The following is an 18,505-nucleotide window of genomic DNA, read 5'->3' as shown; positions in this document are numbered from 1 at the left end:
CGGCTCAAGAAACCCTACCAACGGCTTCGTGAACCCTCCTGCTACGGTCTCGAGCTCGGTCATGGCGAACGCCGTCCCGATCCTCTCAGAAAACCCTGGCACCAGTAAGCGGAAACGGTCTCACGTCCATCCCCCAGAACCCCAGGAGCAAGATGGAGGAGGAGGAGGAGGAGAAGCGAGTGCCGAGCTCAGAAAGAAGAAGAAGATAACAGATCAGAGAGGAGCCTGGGCGAATCTCGATCTCATCCTTTCCCTCCAGATTAAAGATATCCCTATTCAAAGGTCCTTTCTTTACACCAAGAAATTGCATATTTGTTTTCCCTTTCAGTTTCGTTGAATCCGATAAGGGTTGTGTTTTGTGCAGGAAGATCGAGATTGCTTTTGATTACGTGAGCTTGATTGGTGATGGTGATGATCAAGGCGCGGAGGTCGTTGGGATCCCCCGTCTTGTGTCCTTTCTGATTGATTGGATTCAGCTCCATTTGATCTCTTTTGAGAGTAGTAAACGAAACGCGGAATTTTGTGACTCATGTTTGGATTACAGATGTTGGGCTGTTCTCAGATTCTGCTTACAGAAGCCGTCCGTTGGCGTTTCCTCGAATCTACTGCGAGCCGTTACCCGTGTCTTGCACCATGCGTTGCTTCTGTTTGATGGTGATAGCTCATTGCTCAAGGAAGAGTCTGATAGGTTATTCAAGCATGTTTTTGAGTGCCTTTCTTTGCTTCTTTTAGCCAATTCCAGAGCTTTCTACAATGCTGGTGTTGAACTCTGGGTTTCATGTGCTGCTGAGGCTGTTAGCCTTGTTCGTAAGGTTTTCATGAATGATGAGCTTGGTTCTTCCAGTGGTGGAGTCTTGACAAGTCTTTCAAGTCTTCTTCTTGAGGACTTTGTTGGTTTTCTAAGGTTTCACCCGAATCCTAGAAATGTCTTTGGTGCTTTTGTGGATAGGTTGCTCGAGCCATTGCTTGAATTGCTAGTTTTATTGCAGTTACGAGTGAATGAAGGGAAATGCCAAGAAGCGCATAACCTGTTGAGGATTGTCAAAGAAGTTTTGTCTAATGGGGTATTTCATCCAGCACATATTAACGGGCTTTTATGCTTGAAGAGTTCAAATGCAGAGGAGGGCAGACGATTGAAGGGCATTAATGAGAGCTATCACAGACACTTTTTTCGGAGATTAGAGAAGATGATTGCAGAGAAGAAGGCAGTTTCACTTGGTGGCTTTGGGTACCTTCTTTGTTTGTTCATCAATGAAGTTAGGAGTAAAAAAAATGCTAGTTTGGCATCAAAAGTCAACAATGCTTCAGGAAGGCATACTGAGATTCCTGAAAAAGCTGAAGAAACTAGCAAACCACTATTTGGAGTATTCACACAGTTCTTAGAGCCTCTAGTGCTTGAGTGTAAAAGGTGCGCAGAGCTTGACCTCTCACAGGATAAAGAGCTCCTAGAAATCAGGTTGGTGGAGGGTCATTGCATGCTCAAGTCCGTGAATGAGACTCTTACAAGTTTTATTGATGAGAAGATATATATGCCCACAGAAGACACATCTGAAGAGTCTTATTTTAACTTTTTGAAACACATCTATGACATAATTGTTTATATTTCTGGGAAAATTTATCTATTTTGGTTGTCAGTGTTACACGTGGACAATGTAAGAATTAAAAGAATCTTGCCTCTACTTGCAAAGGAGATTTTTGTTTCAGTTGGATATTTTTTGGAAATCGAGTATAAGGCTGTTGGGAATGACCTAGTGGAACTATGGTTAATGATATTCGCGTACTTGAATGTTCAGATGCCTTTGGCTGATACAAAGCCATGTTCTTTGTTAGTTTCTGGGATTTTGAAACTCAGTTGTCAAGTAATTAACATATATGGTGAGCTTCGACAGGTTAGTGGGATACCATGGTCATCATTTTCTACCATTAGTTTTGGAACTTCCAAATAAAAAAAAGAACTTTCCTCTGCTATAGGAAGTATTACAAAATTATATTGTGTAGTTTATTTATCTTGCATTTATGCTCAATGGCAAATGCAACCATGTCAATTCATTCCTACCAATTGTTTGCAAAAATGTTACTAAACTTTTGTCAGATTGCATCGATAACATGCCCTAATGTTTGGCTGAAGTGCCCAAATGTTGATTGTGTTGATGTCATGCAATTATCATCTTGATGTATAAAATAATCTGAATGTAAATTTTATCAGGGGAGTTGCTGGTAAATGAAGTTGGCCTCACTACTAGTTTATTTACATTTTGTTGCCTGACCTTGAAGTTTTTTGAAATGGATTTGAGTTTCTCTGCAGTTTCTTCTCCAGTGATCTATGAGTTGCTTGACATTTGTTTCCTTTCCAAGCAAAACCTGACGTTTGATGCATCTGGTTTTTGAGTGATTCATTGTTCTTAACTAATCCCATGGACGTATAAGGAGATGTGGAGTTATCAAATTAAAGCTTTGCCAATCAATCTCTTCTAGATAATATATTTACTTGGAGTTTGAGGCTATTTGTCATCACTTATATATACCCCCTATATTGTAGAACAATGCTATTATTTTAATTGCTTTCTTTTGGCTTAAGATTATTACCGGTTACCGGTATTTGTTTGAAGATATACTTTCTAAGTTCTAAGTGACAAGTTCTTCTCCTGATAACTCAGTCTCTTCTTTTCTTTTTCCTTTCTGCATATTTGCGTCTTTTTCATTTTTGAGCCTACTAATGTCCTGGATACTCCTTGTTATATTGTAATCCCAGGTCCATGGATTTAATGTGTTCAAAATGTAATAAGTTCATGAATAAGAAAGCAGGATGTTTGAACTGGATGGCATATGCAGTATAGCAATTAGTAACTCATTTTTTGTGCATACTGTTGGACAGTGGTGAGGAAATTCACTGTGAAGTACGAAGGGGCACATCTTTTGCATGTCAGATAATAATCTCTCGTAAATTGTCATCAAACTGGTGTAATCGGTTGTGCTTGATGACTTCCTTAATATTTTTGTTAGATAATGTCGAGGGAGGGGATCACTAACTAGTAAAGCACTGACAGCAGTATTTAAAGTTAATGTTGGTCATAAAATATAACCATTTTATGGAAAGCAACACTTTTCTTTTAGGAATAGATCCACGATAATTATCCAGCTGGTTACCTTTCTCGGCTCTTGTTATGCTACCTAATTTCATGTCTAATTTTGTGGACCACTTATTCACTCCCAAAGCAGATCTTTCAATGAGCCATTGAGAAACGAGGTAGAAGTCATTTGACTAATATTGTTCTTACATGGTTTCTTTCTTGCTAGCAATTTTTGTTTCTTGGTTATCTTTACCTGCCTTTGGTCTTATAAAATGCTTGTTGATAGTCATGTTATCATTGTAGGTTAATAGTCCCATTTTTGCACTCTGTAGAGCTGTGAGACTCTTTGCAGTTGCTAGTGATGCTGAATCAACTGGTAAATCTGTGTTCGTTGCTTCTTCACCTCTGTCTGCGGAGATATGTTTAAAATCAATGACAGCCCTATTAATGTCAGACTCATTTCGACTTGCGATTTCTAATTCTATCAAGTCAATACCAGAACGACAAGCTAATGGATGTATACTGCAGCTGAATACAGATATTACAAATTCACTAGAATGGATCAAACATGGTTCTGTACGTAATGGTATATTTTTAGGTGAAACAAGTACCTTAAATAGCTGCATGTTGCATTTAGGTATGCAAGCAGAACTTTTGGGAAAAGTTCTATCTGAGATATACACGATTGTACTGGATTCACTAATGATTACATCAACAAACAGTGTTCTAGTAGGAAATTCTGTTGATAATTTAATGAAATCAATAAGGCCAAGCTTCAGTTGTTTGGTTCAAAATCCATTGGATGGTGTCAGTAGTTCTATTCACTATATTTCAGGGCGAAAATTGTCTAACCATGAGTTACCTGAACACCAAAATGAGTCACAGAGCATACCAATTAGCATCTCCTGGTTTTTTGTGTTCCTTTTTCGTATGTACACGTCCTGTAGAAGTTTATACCGGCAATCAATTAGCCTAATGCCACCTAATTCAGCAAAAAAGGCATCAGAAGCCATTGGGAACATATTTTATGTATGTAGTGGAATAGAATGGAGGAATAATTGGAAGTCTCTGGATGATGGTTATTTCTCCTGGATAGTTAGACCTTCCATTTCCCTCCTGGATGTTATTCAATCTCTATCTGATGTTTTTTTTTCAAACAGTTCCCCAGTTTATGCTCCTCTTGTTTATGTATTTCATGCCATGGCCATACAAAGGCTTAATGATTTGGATAGGATGCTTAAAGCATATGAATTCTTGCAAGAGGACTCACAATTAAGCCAAGTGCCACTTGAGAATCTTGATATGCAAAAATTAAGCAAGCAACTGAATCGGCTCATTGCTACGTCCAGGAAGGAGGCAGTAAAAGTAACCAAATTCTTAAGTGGTTATCTGCCATTGTTGGCTTCAGAGGGAAAATGTATATGCAGCCAGAGCTTTAAAACTGGTGAGGTAAAAAGTTTGCCTCCAGATGAAGGCACCTTGGATGAGAATTCTTTGCCTTCTCAAATTTGGAGGTTTCTCTGCCAGAATATTAATATTTGGTGCTCTCATGCTTCTAACAAGTATCTGAAGATGTTTTTATCTCATTTGCTACTGTATTCATTGCCTTGCGGAGGTCCTGTTAGGGAGCCATGCATAGGTGAAACTTTATGCAACAAAGTTGATATGCACCAAATTGCATTGGAGCTCATCAGCGACAGTGCTCTATATGAACAAGCTGTAAGTAAATGCATTTGACTATAATGTCTAGGAGAAAAGATTGTTCTTTAATTCTGGACTCTTACATATAAGAAGAGAGACAAATTCACACATTTGTGCTTGATTTTAAATGATCGAGTTGGTTTCTTTTTTTGAACTTAATAAAATAATCACTTTCTTTTCTCACTAAATTTTTTTCGCTTCCAATGGCACAGAATACCTGTCTTGTGTTAATTTGAGAGGCATCAGGAGATCTTACCCTTTTCTCTTGTGTCTAGGTTCTGTCCAAGCATTTAACATCAAAGTTATGCCAAGTTCTGAAGAAATCATTCACTTTTCTGATAAATCATGATAGCACAAGCTGTAAGGATATGTATTCATTATCAGAATGGTCGGAGATCTTGACCACATTAATTCAAGGGCCAGCAGTTGATATGGGTGGCAGACATGCTTTACCTACTTCACTGTCAGCATCTAATTTGGTCCATTCAGACATCTCTTGTACAATACCTTCTGGGAGGCAATCAGGTCTTTCGTTCCATATGCAACTCAAAGTTTGTGAAGATTTACTATATCTATTCTGTAAGATGCCCGGAGTTCATGTAACTGCTACTTCTTTTGTAGATTATGCAACATATATACTGAATCTTGAAAGGTAGATATTCTCTTAATTTTGTTTCCTTATATACGTTTTTGTATCTGCTTAGTTGTTGCATCGTGAAGGAAAAGTATGCATTGTCTCTTTTTGGATAATGTTCTTTTTATCCATGTGTTAAACATGACAAATAATTCTGAATGTTTTCTTTTAGAAAGTTGTGACTTTGCTCTCCTAGTAGTAGCAATTGTCTACTTTTAGGTGTCACGTGTGAGAAGGATGACTAGACAAGACCCATTAACAGCATTAAGGAAGAATGTGGTGGCCCTTATACTAACGACAAGACATCAGCCTTGTTAGAGTTTAAATGGTGGGAGAGGATTCATGCTGGTAAACACAAACAGTTAGATTTTTAACTTTGAATTGTCAGTTAGATAGTCTTAATGATAATTAGCATCATAATGCCTTAGAGGGATATCTGATCAATTTGTAATGAAGATTACCAGGTCATGTGCGAGCAAGACTTTGGCAAGTGATCGTACATTGTGCATGCTTGTGTTAGTCATGTCACAAGTTACTCTGTCGTGCAAATCATGTATCAAAGACATGATTTTGTCATTTTGAATCATGTATCAAAGGCTGACAAGTTCAACACAATTAAGAATCACAAAAAACAGCCAAAAGAACTAGAAAAGTCTGATCATTCATCTTGTCATTTTGCATCAGGAAACATAAAAAACAAACAAAAATGAGGATCACAACATGCCATAGCATTTTCTAAGAGATGATCTACCCATATTCAGGTTGAGATGCTCACCTACAACTTAACAAACTTAAATTACTACAAAAACAAAAAAAAGTAAAAGAAGTTCCTTTACTGTGTCGAAGGGCTCCAGTGGGGTGCTAAACTACTGATCAGCTGACATAAAATCCATATTAGATGATCCTAGATGATAAATTGGGCTAAGGGAAGCCATCATATACTAAGTCCCGATATAAATTCACAATATCATCTGAAATGGTATTAAGATCCATCTTCCCAAATCATATACTAATTCTTATTGAGGAAAATAATTTGACATGGTTCAATTTATACAATTTATACTCAAGTGAGGCATGATAAAATAGGCTAGTGCTGCAAGGAACGATAGATTAAAAGAATTATGTTAGAAACCACAGAAGAACAGAGTTTATAGCCTAATTAGTTAGTGATGATGCCTTGATAGAAATAGATGGCAGAAAAGATCCATATATCAGATAGCAAGTTTGTTTGGAATTTGCTTATTGATTATCAATAAACCCTTAATGAACTAGAATTTGGTTGATAATATTTATTTGTTAATTCGTCTACTTGGTCTTTAAAATTTTTTGTACTAATGTTTCTGTCATTGGTTTAGGTTAGTCATATCAAACTTATTGACAAGTCGTGAATCTTTGGTCAATGGCGATAACCTCTTTGAGCTTTGGAGATTGTTTATTTCATGTCGACGGGCCATGAAACATCTTGTGGTAGCATCTGTTGAAAATGCAGAAATCCCAGAGGCCTCATATTTGTTGACTGTATTTAATCATTCAACTATCTTGTGGTTATTGAAGACAGCTGATGAATTGGTTGGACTGCCACATGCATTTTTTGGAGAGAAGTATTTCAGTCAGATGAAAACTATGACATTTTCCTTGGTGGATCACACATCCTATATATTTTTGACAGTAGGCAAACAACTGATGAGTACTGCATTACAATCTATAATAAACAATGAGAAGCTTCATATGAAGCTCCCTTTACATTATGACAAAACTAGAAAAGATGCTTATAATGTAATTGATCAGCACATTGTAACTTCAGAAAATGTTGAACCCTGGAAATATTTGGAACTTTTGGCTGAGATACTGGCAGATCAGATAAGAAATTCAACTGTTATATTGAAGGATATGGGGCATGCACTCAAAGAAGAAATTGATCATAACATTTTGAGCCTCAATAAATTATCGTGTGTTATATCTTGCCTACAAGGGTTTCTATGGGGCCTGGCATCTACGTCAGATAGCATAGGTATTGACCACGTTACTGACAAACAACAATCACAATCACTGAGGTTCAACCATTCCTGTCTTTCTAGATTGAGCAATTATATTGTTCTATTTGAGAATTTTGTTTATTCGTGTATTAGTATATTTATTGTTGATGATGGACAAGACAGTGAAACCCATCCTACACATAATCTCCCATACAATAATAGTTTGTATAGAAATGTACTCATCGAAAGTGCTTCTGGATGTTCACATCATCATGAGCCATTTTCTGTTGGAGAGCAAGGAGCAAGATCCAAATGCTCGGCTTGTTATAGGATTGACATCAAAGACTCGTCAGATGATGAACACACTAAGAATTCCAGTGTAAAGAAGGAAAGATCATCAGATAGCCACAAGAAGTGGGTAATTAATGCTTTTAGAGCAGTTCAGAATGTTGATTTGTCTAATCTGCAGAATTTGAGAGGGTCTTTCTTACAAAATTTATTAGAGGGTGAAAGTCCCCATTTAGCATTCATGGTTAGACAACTATTTTTGGCTTCTGCAGCTATCCTTAAGCTAAAGTGTACGCTTTTATTTTCCAACAGTCTGAAACCACATGGCAATTTTTATTACTTGTCATCAAAGTCGATGGGTCTTCTTGTTCAAACTTCTCATATTATTCTACAGGGAATAGCAGAAATGGTTGGCAGACCAAATCCATTTACCTTTGTTTGGGTAGATGGTCCATTGAAATATCTTGAAGTTGTTGGGAATTACATCAGCTTGTCTGATCCTACCTTGACAAAAGATGTGTATGCACAGTTACTAGACATTCATTTGAGAGTAATAGGGAAATGCATTTCTCTACAAGGAAAGTCTGCAACTCTTTCATCTCATGAGACAGGATCAAATACAAAAATGCTCCAGAGAGAAACTCATGTGAGTGTTCATAAGAAGCAATCACTTGTTGGAGAATACAGCATCAATGAATTCAAAAGTCAACTTCGGTTGTCATTCAGAAAATTCATTGGAAGACCGGTGAAATTGCAGTTGAGGACAGCTGTGCAAGCAATAGAGAGGGCCCTGATTGGAACACCGCAAGGTTGCCATATGGTGTATGAAGTAAGAACTGGAAATTTTGATGGAGGGACAGTCTCCCCAAATGTGGCAGGTGGGATTGACTGCTTGGATATGGTTCTTGAATATGTTTCAGGTACTTTGCAATAGTCTCATGTTTTTTTTCCCCTTCTTTTTCCTGAATGAGTTCCCTATGAATACAAGTGTCTGCAGTCAATGCAAAATGAATATTTAATTTTTCGAACAGATGGATTGATTTCCTAGTTAACCTAGAATGAAAATCATCATTTGGCAGTCAACAAGTATTTGCGGTTGCATTCACATGAAGTACCCTGCTTGAAAATGTATTCATATTATAATAAGTTGCTTATCGATAAACATGCTATTGAATAAAAATATTTATCATATATGAAATTATTCATAATTCGTTTTTTTCTGGTATGGGCTGCAGAACAAAAGCAAGTCATAAAGGAAAATATCTCAAGTTTATTGGGTTGTTTATTCAATATAGTTTTGCACCTCCAGCAGCCAAAAATATTTTACATAGAGAAGTTACCTTATAACAAAACTGAGATTAATCCAGATTCCGGTTCAGTTGTTCTTATGTGTGTTGAGGTTCTTACAACAATTGCTGGGAAGCATTCATTTCAAATGGACACATGCCATGCTAGCCAGTGTTTGCAGATACCAATGGTACTTTTCAGGGACTTCAGTCACCTCAAAGATTCTCATGACTGTTCATTATCTACTAGTATTCCAGAGGCAGGACCCTTCCATGATGTTCATGATTCTAATGTTGATCGTCAGTTCTCTATCGATTTATACACTTCATGCTGCAAACTTTTATACACAACTCTTAAGCACCGGACACGGTACGTGCTACTTTTTTGGTGCTTCTATACTCATGAAATCTTTTGGTTGAAGCTTGATCTAAAATTTTGGAATAGTTTCCATTAAGTTGCCAATCAGGGCAAAGTAAGTACATGATGTTCACTTGGTTAGACTTGGATATGCATGCTTGAAAACTGTTTTTAATAATATTCATGTTATTTTGTGTCTTTCTGAGGAATCGGTAATCATGGAAGATTATTTTCATACATTTATGTATTTTTGTTAAAACAAGACTTATTGATAGTTTATTTATCCAGTTTGTACTAAGTGTATTTGTTTAGTTTAATCTATACAGATTTAGTTGACATGGATTTCTTGTTCATCAAATAAATTTGGACTTTATGCACCTGCAATTACAAATGACACATTTGAATGGACTGCTTCTGAAACTTGTTAATCCTTGTAAGTATCAGGAACCTCAACACTTTCTGATGTATTGGATGTGGGCCATTAAACTTGATATACTGTGTCTGGGGATGACTAGAATTTTGTGTAAATATGCAACCGAGACTATCTAAAAGTAATATTGGCTCTTAGGCAGATAAGAACTTTGATAGTACTGTCATACCTTGTAACAGTGGACAATATATAAATTAGTTACTGAAGTTTAAGCCGGATCGTGATAGTCAACATAAATTTTTGTGGGACATGTTAGAATTACTGATAATATTGGCATTTAACTTTTATATGTGTCAGGTGTAAGATTGTTGATATAAAATGATATAAACTTCTTAGAATTAAATGGTTTCGGTTGAGGTGAACATTGCAGCATGATTGTTCACATCATCCTGTATCCTCCCTTTATGGTCTTGGACTTATTGGTTGTCAGCTTGTCAATTGCCCAAGCTCCTAATTGGTGTCCAAGCTAGCTTTGTTTGGCATGTTACACTTAAGTGTTGGATTACACCTTTTCGTACTAGTGTTGATAACTAGCTTGAAAAATAAAGTCCATAAGTGCAAAAATTTACTAAGTGTTGAATCCTTCCATAAATGAGGAGTCCTATACTTTAAAGGCTTTGTCAACTAGCATTAAAACTCTAGCCAAATTTCTAATAGCATCCATTTATTATCCAAAAGTTTGCTTCTCTTTTCAACATGCAAAGATGAAGGTTGGCAAAAATTTGTTAAATCTTCTTATTTCTTTAGGATGACCTCTTGTAGCTATTATCATGCTTCTAGAATAAATACTTCAGTCTTCAATATCCCTTTTACGTTGACACTATTAATGGATGAAATTGAGCTCTAAGCTGACACATTTTCTATTTGATGAAAGAATGTTCATGGTTTATTTATCTGACATTAAACTTGCATTGTGTAGGACTATCTCATATTCCTAAGTTAGTAATTTAATGAGACTAAGATAACTAAAATTCTCAATCCATACTGGTGTACCAACCAAGCATCGATACTGTATGTACCAAGGCATACCAATGTACCAGATATCGGTACACCGAGGTGTACCAACTGTACACCCAAAATCATCGAAAATAGCTCCAAAATACCTAAAAAATAAAAAAAAAGTTAGATCAGGGTTTTTAAGTTGAAAATAAATATAAATTTAGTATAATTTTAGCAAAATAATGGAAATTAGGATAGAGTAGTGACATCTTTTTTGGACTTTAAGGAATAGCTTTGTGATATGTTTTGGATCGTCCTTCCGTTAATATTGAATTATCTACAAAGAAATAATTTGAATTATTAGATTATTTTTTAAACAACTTGAACTTTAAGATTCAAATGAATTAAGTAATCGATTGATAAATATACCTGTTCTTACCATAAAAAAGAACGACAGAATTCCACAAGCGATGGATTAGAATCCTCGATCCTATGTATTTGTATATCAATATGATATGTTTGTTGGACTCAATCATGAAATTGATCCCATGACATAATGTGCTGATACATCATATGCTATTGGTGCATCAATGTGATGGTGGTTATAGTTTGATCATCGTGAACCACGTGTCCAAGGTGGCTCCTGAGGCAAGGACGAATGTGGCATGTATTGATGCAGAACATAGAGAATAACAAAACTTCTACTTTGGCTACTGATCTATTGCTTCGTATTGTAAGATCGATTATCGTATTGTTGCTCGAAGAAGTATGACCAACTATCATCGTACTGCTGTTAGCCATAAGATTCCCCATAATACGATGATTGTGAACACAATCAGCTTCGCTCTGTGTTTACGTCGTGTAGGCTCTATGACATTTGCTCAAGATTATCCAATGTCTTTCCCTTCCTCTTCCCTTTCCGTGCATAAACTTGATCAGTACCTCGTCAAGCTCCATGATTTGAATCTTGGGTGGTATGTGTAAAATACTGCTCCTCGGTCCATGCGCCTCCCTCAAATTGTGTAGATGAGACCATTGACTCCCTAGTGTTGCCACTATCATCTGTCGAGGCACTGCTATCCACATCACTACCATGTCTCTAAACCAAGCAGGTTGTTGAATGCTATTGCGAAGGTGTCTCGTTACCCGACTCGATTCTTTCTAACGAGTGAAAAAAAGTTCGAGTGAAATGAGTTGAAAGAGGTGAGAGGAAAGGATTTAAAAACCCTTTTCTAAGCCTCAAACGGTCAATTTGACCATTTGAAATAGGGCAATCTCAACCCTTGATCGGCAACGGTCGAAATCAGACCATTACCAACATGTACTGACCATTTGAAATAGGGAAATCTCATCCCTTGATCGATAACGGTCGAAATCCGATTGTTGTTGATCGGTATAAGTTGGTAACCGTCGGATATCGATTGTTACCGTTCGGTACAGACCCCATCATGTGATAGTATCGCCCGGTAGAGGGCGATCCACATACTAGTATCTTGTTGGACCAGTATGTACCGCCCATACCGGGCAGTACAGGTCGGCACAGCAATCCTTGGCTAAAATATTTGCATTTATTAGCAATTTACTTCCTTTTGTTTCAGACAATATTGTGCAGATGTATCCTTTGTTATACTCTTTATACAATAATTAGTGATTGCATGGGGTAGTTTATACTCTTTAGCAACATTATGCCCATGATAGTTTGATTGCTACTGCTGCAGCTTGGTGAGGATTCCATCTGGTGACTTTATAATCCGGACCAGTCATTTTGTCATCGGGGTTACAAAATACCAGTTTTCTTATTGGGCATGCTCCAAGACTAGGATGTAATTTTGATAAGATGGTTGGGCTTTGTCTTAGTAGATGACTTGTACAAATGCATACAAATACTTATGTTATTCTCTTTTCATATGAAATGTTGAACATAGTTTATTTCTGCTGTTTCACATTGGATATATGTGATTCACATATATTTCAATTTCCATATACTTTTGTTTACTTGATGAGTAAGCCTTTTTTCTTTCTCCTGTTTGCTCTGTAGCAAGGTTGAACAATGTGTTGCCGTACTTCAAGATTCAGTTATCACTTTGCTTAACTGTCTGGAGAATTTTGACACAAATTCACATAGCAGAAAAGGTTATTTTACCTGGGATGTGCAGGAGGCGGTAAAATGTGCTAGCTTTTTGAGGAGGATCTATGAAGAGGTTTGTGAGGATTTTTTTTTAATGAAATATTTTCATATACATCATGAAATTGATTGCTAATTTGTTTTGACTCATTGTACATTCAGTAGCAATATCCAGTAAACCAATTTTGCTACATAGCTAGCTAGATCTATTGATCTCCAGTTCTAAAACTTGATTTTCCATTTAATGTTTGGGATTCTTGATGATGAATAAAGAGGACAACAAACAGATCAGACACCAAATATAATAGTCGGAGCTGAGGATTGTATTTTGAGGTCTAAAAGCTGGTGTCACCAAGGATTATTTTTTGGCATGGACATGCAGTTGAGATGACATTTTGTTCATCTCAAATTGGTGTGTAGATTAGGACAAGCCAGTTGGTCTCTGTATATGCCATTCAAATGGAACCTGGATGAACAGATGCACCAATCAGCACATACGGCATAGGCTATCATCCTTTGGCCGATGTAATAGTCGATGACAAAGGTCAAACTAAGTCGTGGCATCAATTTTTTCTTGCAAAACTAAAATATCAACTTGATGACTTTCCTTTTAGATTTATGTTGACAAAGTGAATTGTCTGTGGAAAATATATATAGAGATGTTATACATGGAAATTTAGAATTGGTTGCTTACGGCTAATGTGCGTTGGGGTTCTTACAAGTGAATATTTTAAGTTCTAGGTTGATCCTATCTGGGTCATGTCCCTTAGTTCCATCCTATTCTCCATTAGGTAATAAAACCCTCCTTTCACGGGTGTGGCTTCTGTAGGAATTTATTTTTATTTTCTTATTTTGTGGATATGCTATGTAATCAACCTATTAGAAATTGTCATACCTTAGCCACAATTCTTGGTGAAACAGCCATAGTAAGCTGTGTAAACTTCCTACATACATCAACCTTTGTAGGAAGTTTCAGCGATTTAAAAAGGCCCTTGGGCGCTCGCCTAGGCGCTCGGGCGAGGCCCGAGCGCCTCGCTAATCTCCTAGGCGGCGCGCTACAAACAGGCATCGCTTGGGCGCTCGCTCGAGCCCAGGCGCTGGGCACTTCGGGCGAGCACCTGTGTTAACCAAGGCGACCGAACCAAGTTTTTAGGTCTGGTTCGATCCTGGTTCGGCTCGCCCGAGCGCCTCGTTAATCTCCCAGGCGACGCGCTACAAATAGGCGTCGCTTGGGCGCTCGCCCGAGCCCAGGCGCTGGGCACTTCGGGCGAGCACCTGGGTTAACCAAGGCGACCGAACCAAGTTTTTAGGTCTAGTTCAATCCTGGTTCGGTCTATGATGGTTAGTTGGTTCAATCGAACCAACTAAAACTGATATAAGTGACAAACGAACCCTAACCCTCGTCGCTACCGATCCCAATCCCGATCCCGCTGCTTGCCGCTCGCAAACGCTGCCGCTATCACCGCTCGCGCCTCTCGCTGCACGCAAACGCTATCACTGTCGCCGCTCGTGCCTCCCGCGGCCGCTGCTCGTAAACGCTGTCGCTGTCGCCGCTCGCGCCTCCCGCTGCTCCCCGCTCCCACTCCGGCTCCCGCTGCTCGCCGCTATCGCCGCTCGCCGTTGCCGCTTCCTCTTTTCTCAGTCAACAGGCTCAGCACCCCCTTACACTTCCTTCTTCTCCTTCTGTTAACAGTATACAGTATACTGTTAATATTGTTAGGTTTATTTGAAATTATTAATTTTCAATACTGTTAATAGATTTTCTTAATTTAATAGCATATTTTAATTTAAAATTTTAAATAATTATATTTATTAATTATATTATATATTTTTATATTTTAGCGTCTCGTTTCGCTCGGGCGAGTGCCTAGCGCCTCGGGCGTTTTTGGACCTTGGCGCCTAGCGCTTTTTAAATCACTGGGAAGTTTACATCATTTTTTTTTCTCTTTCTGATGGACTCCAAGGAGTGAAAAATTGGGTGGATATACTAGTTTACATGTTTCTCTTATGTATCTGAAGAGCTTTCTCGAGACACTATATTCCTTTTCTATTTCTGATAAAATTTAGTAGCAAAAATTGTCTGACTTAAATTACGTCTCAGCTTGAGAAGGGCATTTCTTTGCTGCATACTGGTGCATTGTGTGTTCATATGATTAGGATTCCATGGTATTTAGTTTATGGGATCAAAGATCTTCATCACATGGTACCTTGGAGCTATGGCACAAATTTTATAACTTGATATTTAGACCAAGCCAAATAGTAGAAAAGCAGATTGCATAAAGGATGTTCAAATTCTACTGATAAATGGCAGGAACCACAATGACTTGCCCAATGCCATCCAAATTAGTGACAAGAGGAAAAGGGTTCAGACTGTGGTTATGATTAAACATGTATGTCAGTTTTTTAAGATCTGCGGTCAAGTACTGAAATAAAGGTGTCTTCATTTCTCAATTTCTTGGACTAAGAGAGGGTGTCTATACCCACAAGGCAATGCTTGCTTGTAGTTGGACTACATAGAGGTTGGGTTAAAGACTTTTATCATGAACAGCATGCATTTTTTGATGCCTTGTGTACATTTCCGGTAGTCCCTAGTGACTTATTGGAGCAAAGAAGTCACGACATGGGATCCTATGTGCCTTGGTGTTAGCGTTCAAAACGTATATATGTGTCCATGGCACAGGGGATTATCATTGTTCAAGTTGCTCAAATGAAGGGTTGGTTCTATGGTGATCAAGGATTTTGCAAAGGTGTATAATGTATATCACAGATCTTGAGGATACATCATGGTTGTTGACCAATTCTTATTCTTTTTTATCCAGCTTTGTAGCTCCAAAAATTATCCAAAGATGATTGGAAAAAGAAATGCTATAAGAACTGGTAATATATATGATATCTGATAAGCCATGATGTGGTCAAATTGGTTAAATTATCAAGCAATTTTCTACCAACTTCGGAAGTTATGAAGATTCAAGTGAATCGGAGAACGTGCACGGCGATTGTGGTCCTAAATAAATGGAGAGTGAATCACAACATGACAGGAGACAAACTGGATGCAGAAGTGACATGGGAAGGACATTCCATAGAAAATCAATTTTTCACTCAAGATCTGATCTTTTTACTAATGTTCTTATCCTTGTAACAATGTTAATAAGGTATGAAGATTACACTCTCTGTAAAAAGGTGATAACATTTTTATGATTTGCGCTTTGAGGAAGAATCTTGTCAACTGTCATCAAAGCGCCTACATAAACTATGCAATGTCGTAAATCTAACCTAAGAGACTTCAGTTTCCAGAAGCCTGAAGGAAGCTGTCTCAGAAAATCACATTCGTTCCTCCTATGTGCTTTGCAGATTATATAAAGCAACCACTCGCATGCCATTCTTTCCATTATTTCATATTTCTTAGTGCATGCTACAGATTATTTCCTTTTTGGTTTGTTGTATTTACAGATAAGACAGCAAAAGGATGCTCTTGGAAGGCACTCGATTTACTTCCTTTCTAGTTACATCAATGTATATTCAGGATATGGCCCCTTCCAAACAGGCATCAAAAGGTAAGTTCCTTGTTCTAGGCATGTGCCTTATACAAGTCATCACTTTAGCGAAGTAACTACTACCGCACATGATAGGTTAACCTCCATCAACAAAGATTTACTAGTTGCTTTTTGTTTGCTTTGTGTTTGCAGGGAGATCGATGAAGCATTGAGACCTGGCATATATTCCTTGATTGATATATGCACAGCAAGTGATATTCAACAGCTTCATACTGTACTTGATGGTTAGTAATTGCGAAGCGGTCCTCATCAGATTGAGCAGGTTAGATAAATGAATGTTTCCGAGCAGTAACTAATTATTTGTGTCATTTCGCTTGCAGAGAGTTCGTGCAGAAGTACTCTTTCAACTTTACTGCACGACTACCAATTGGATTTCCAGTACGAAGGGAAAGTGTGATCTGAAACCAGGTTCTTCCTGTAATGAGTTTCAAGTTGGTTCTGTTCAAAATTGAGGGAGGCTATGGGTTCATCTTCTTGTTCTTTGGGAACATCGCATGAGCATGCCTCAGTTTGTGGAAAACTCTTCCTGCAGTGGCTACTGTATCTGTACAGTTTTTTAAAGATGGATCAAAGACTGATGCTTTCAGAATTTTTCGGATGGTTCGATGCAACAAGAGGACTTAGCAGCGGTGGTAGAACCAGCTGATGACCAAGGTTGCTACTTGTTATTTATGATCAGTGAGTTGGCACGGCAGTTGAGCTACATGTGCAGCTAAGAGTGGGTATCGCGGATCCACCCTAAAGAAGAAGAGAGTGACTGCTTCTTTAGTTGTCATTAGGAAGCAAAGTCGTGTGAGGGTTTAACCAACTGCAGAGTCCAGACTTCTTGCTTTTTAACAACTTAGTGTACCTGAACTCGAAGGAATTTAGCACTTGGCCGATGATGACGGGAGACGAACATTATCCAACGGCTGCAGATCATTTCACATATGTTTTAACTCTAATTATTAACCCAAAAAATAGATGGTGTTCATTTTGATCTTTATATTTCATACTAGAGAGCATCGAGATCAATTTGTATGATTACGTTATGTCATTGCATCTGAAAAGCAAATGACACAATCTTAATTTATATTTGTAACACACCGTTGGTGTGTGTGTGGTTGATAGATGGCTCGATTTAATACTTGAAATATTAATATGATATTTTTATTAGCACGATCTGATGAAAATTTCAACTTATGTACTTTTAATTTGAGACGTTACGATCTTGATAGTCCGATTCAAATACTTTGGATAGTGGCTCAAGAGGCTATCTAATATTGCATCTAAAAAAGCTGAAGCCAGTAGATGAAGATGTGATCTTAATTTATATTTGTAATTAAAACAAGAAACTATAACTCGAACTTCGGCCGCTCGCAAGCAACAAAGAGTCATGAAGTTCTAATTCTTCCTATAAACTTAATATGAATCGGGGAGCAGTTGTCTCTTTGATCAACGATAAATCAAGGTTGAAAGGATGATGGAGATTCAATATATATATGAATATTATGCAGCAATACATAACTGAAGATTGCAACAAAAACCCCCAAGACATTTTTTCCCAAAAATTATGGTCGAGTATTATTAACTAAAAGTTGAAATGACATTTTTCCTACGATGAGCTCCATCGAAAGAAAATTGAGGTAACCTACCTAATTTAGTGCACTGAACGAAGAAGTAGTAGCTCTTCTTAATTTGCTAAAGTGATTGGAGTCTAGCGTCGGCGCCCCTATCCCTAGTTTATAGTTTAAACAGGAGATACCAAACTTGATTTTCCTTATTTATAATACTTCTATAGCGAGATCCCTATCCCTGGATATTATAACAAGCCCGAGAGGAAGTATGGCGTGAGAAGATCAACAACCTACAAGGGCAAACCCCACTCGTCTCACGCCAAAATTGAAAAGAGGAAGCAATTGATAAGAAACAAGAAGTGCTAAGTGTTACTTGTGCGGGGAAGAAGGACACTTCGCAAGAGAATGTCCCAATGACCGTAAAAACATCAAGAGAGTCGCTATGTTTGAACAATTAGACCTTCCTGATGACTATGAAATTTTGTCAGTACAAGAAGGGGAAAACCAGAGCGACGCAATCTACTCCATCTATGAAGGAGAAGACGTAGAAGACCTACAACACGGTATTCACTCCTTCACCCACAAAA

At 37.8% G+C, this 18,505-nt stretch overlaps 1 protein-coding gene across 3 annotated transcripts; it reads left to right on the top strand.

Annotated features, from left to right (window-relative positions):
- LOC103974129 (uncharacterized) lies at positions 1-17,434 on the top strand. Of its 3 annotated transcripts, none has more exons than XR_670878.3 (10): positions 1-282; positions 365-1,889; positions 3,375-4,790; positions 5,048-5,424; positions 6,762-8,590; positions 8,906-9,326; positions 12,726-12,884; positions 16,259-16,362; positions 16,495-16,586; positions 16,683-17,434. XR_670878.3 is itself a non-coding variant. In XM_065183500.1 (10 exons), the coding sequence occupies exons 1-10, from the start codon at positions 62-64 to the stop codon at positions 16,757-16,759; spliced, it is 6,183 nt and encodes a 2,060-aa protein (XP_065039572.1). In that variant the 5' UTR covers positions 1-61; the 3' UTR covers positions 16,760-17,434. The 3 variants fall into 3 exon arrangements, 2 of the variants coding, with proteins under 2 accessions (XP_065039572.1, XP_009387164.2); XM_065183500.1 differs by having other exon boundaries at positions 6,762-8,548; positions 12,722-12,884; XM_009388889.3 differs by having other exon boundaries at positions 12,722-12,884.
- The last annotated feature ends 1,071 nt before the right edge of the window (positions 17,435-18,505 follow it).

The sequence above is a fragment of the Musa acuminata genome, chromosome BXJ1-5 (genome assembly GCF_036884655.1).
Source record: "Musa acuminata AAA Group cultivar baxijiao chromosome BXJ1-5, Cavendish_Baxijiao_AAA, whole genome shotgun sequence".
NCBI classification, from domain to species: Eukaryota; Viridiplantae; Streptophyta; class Magnoliopsida; order Zingiberales; family Musaceae; genus Musa; species Musa acuminata.
Note: the sequence above shows the minus strand (reverse complement) of the source record. Positions and strands in the feature narration are given on the sequence as shown.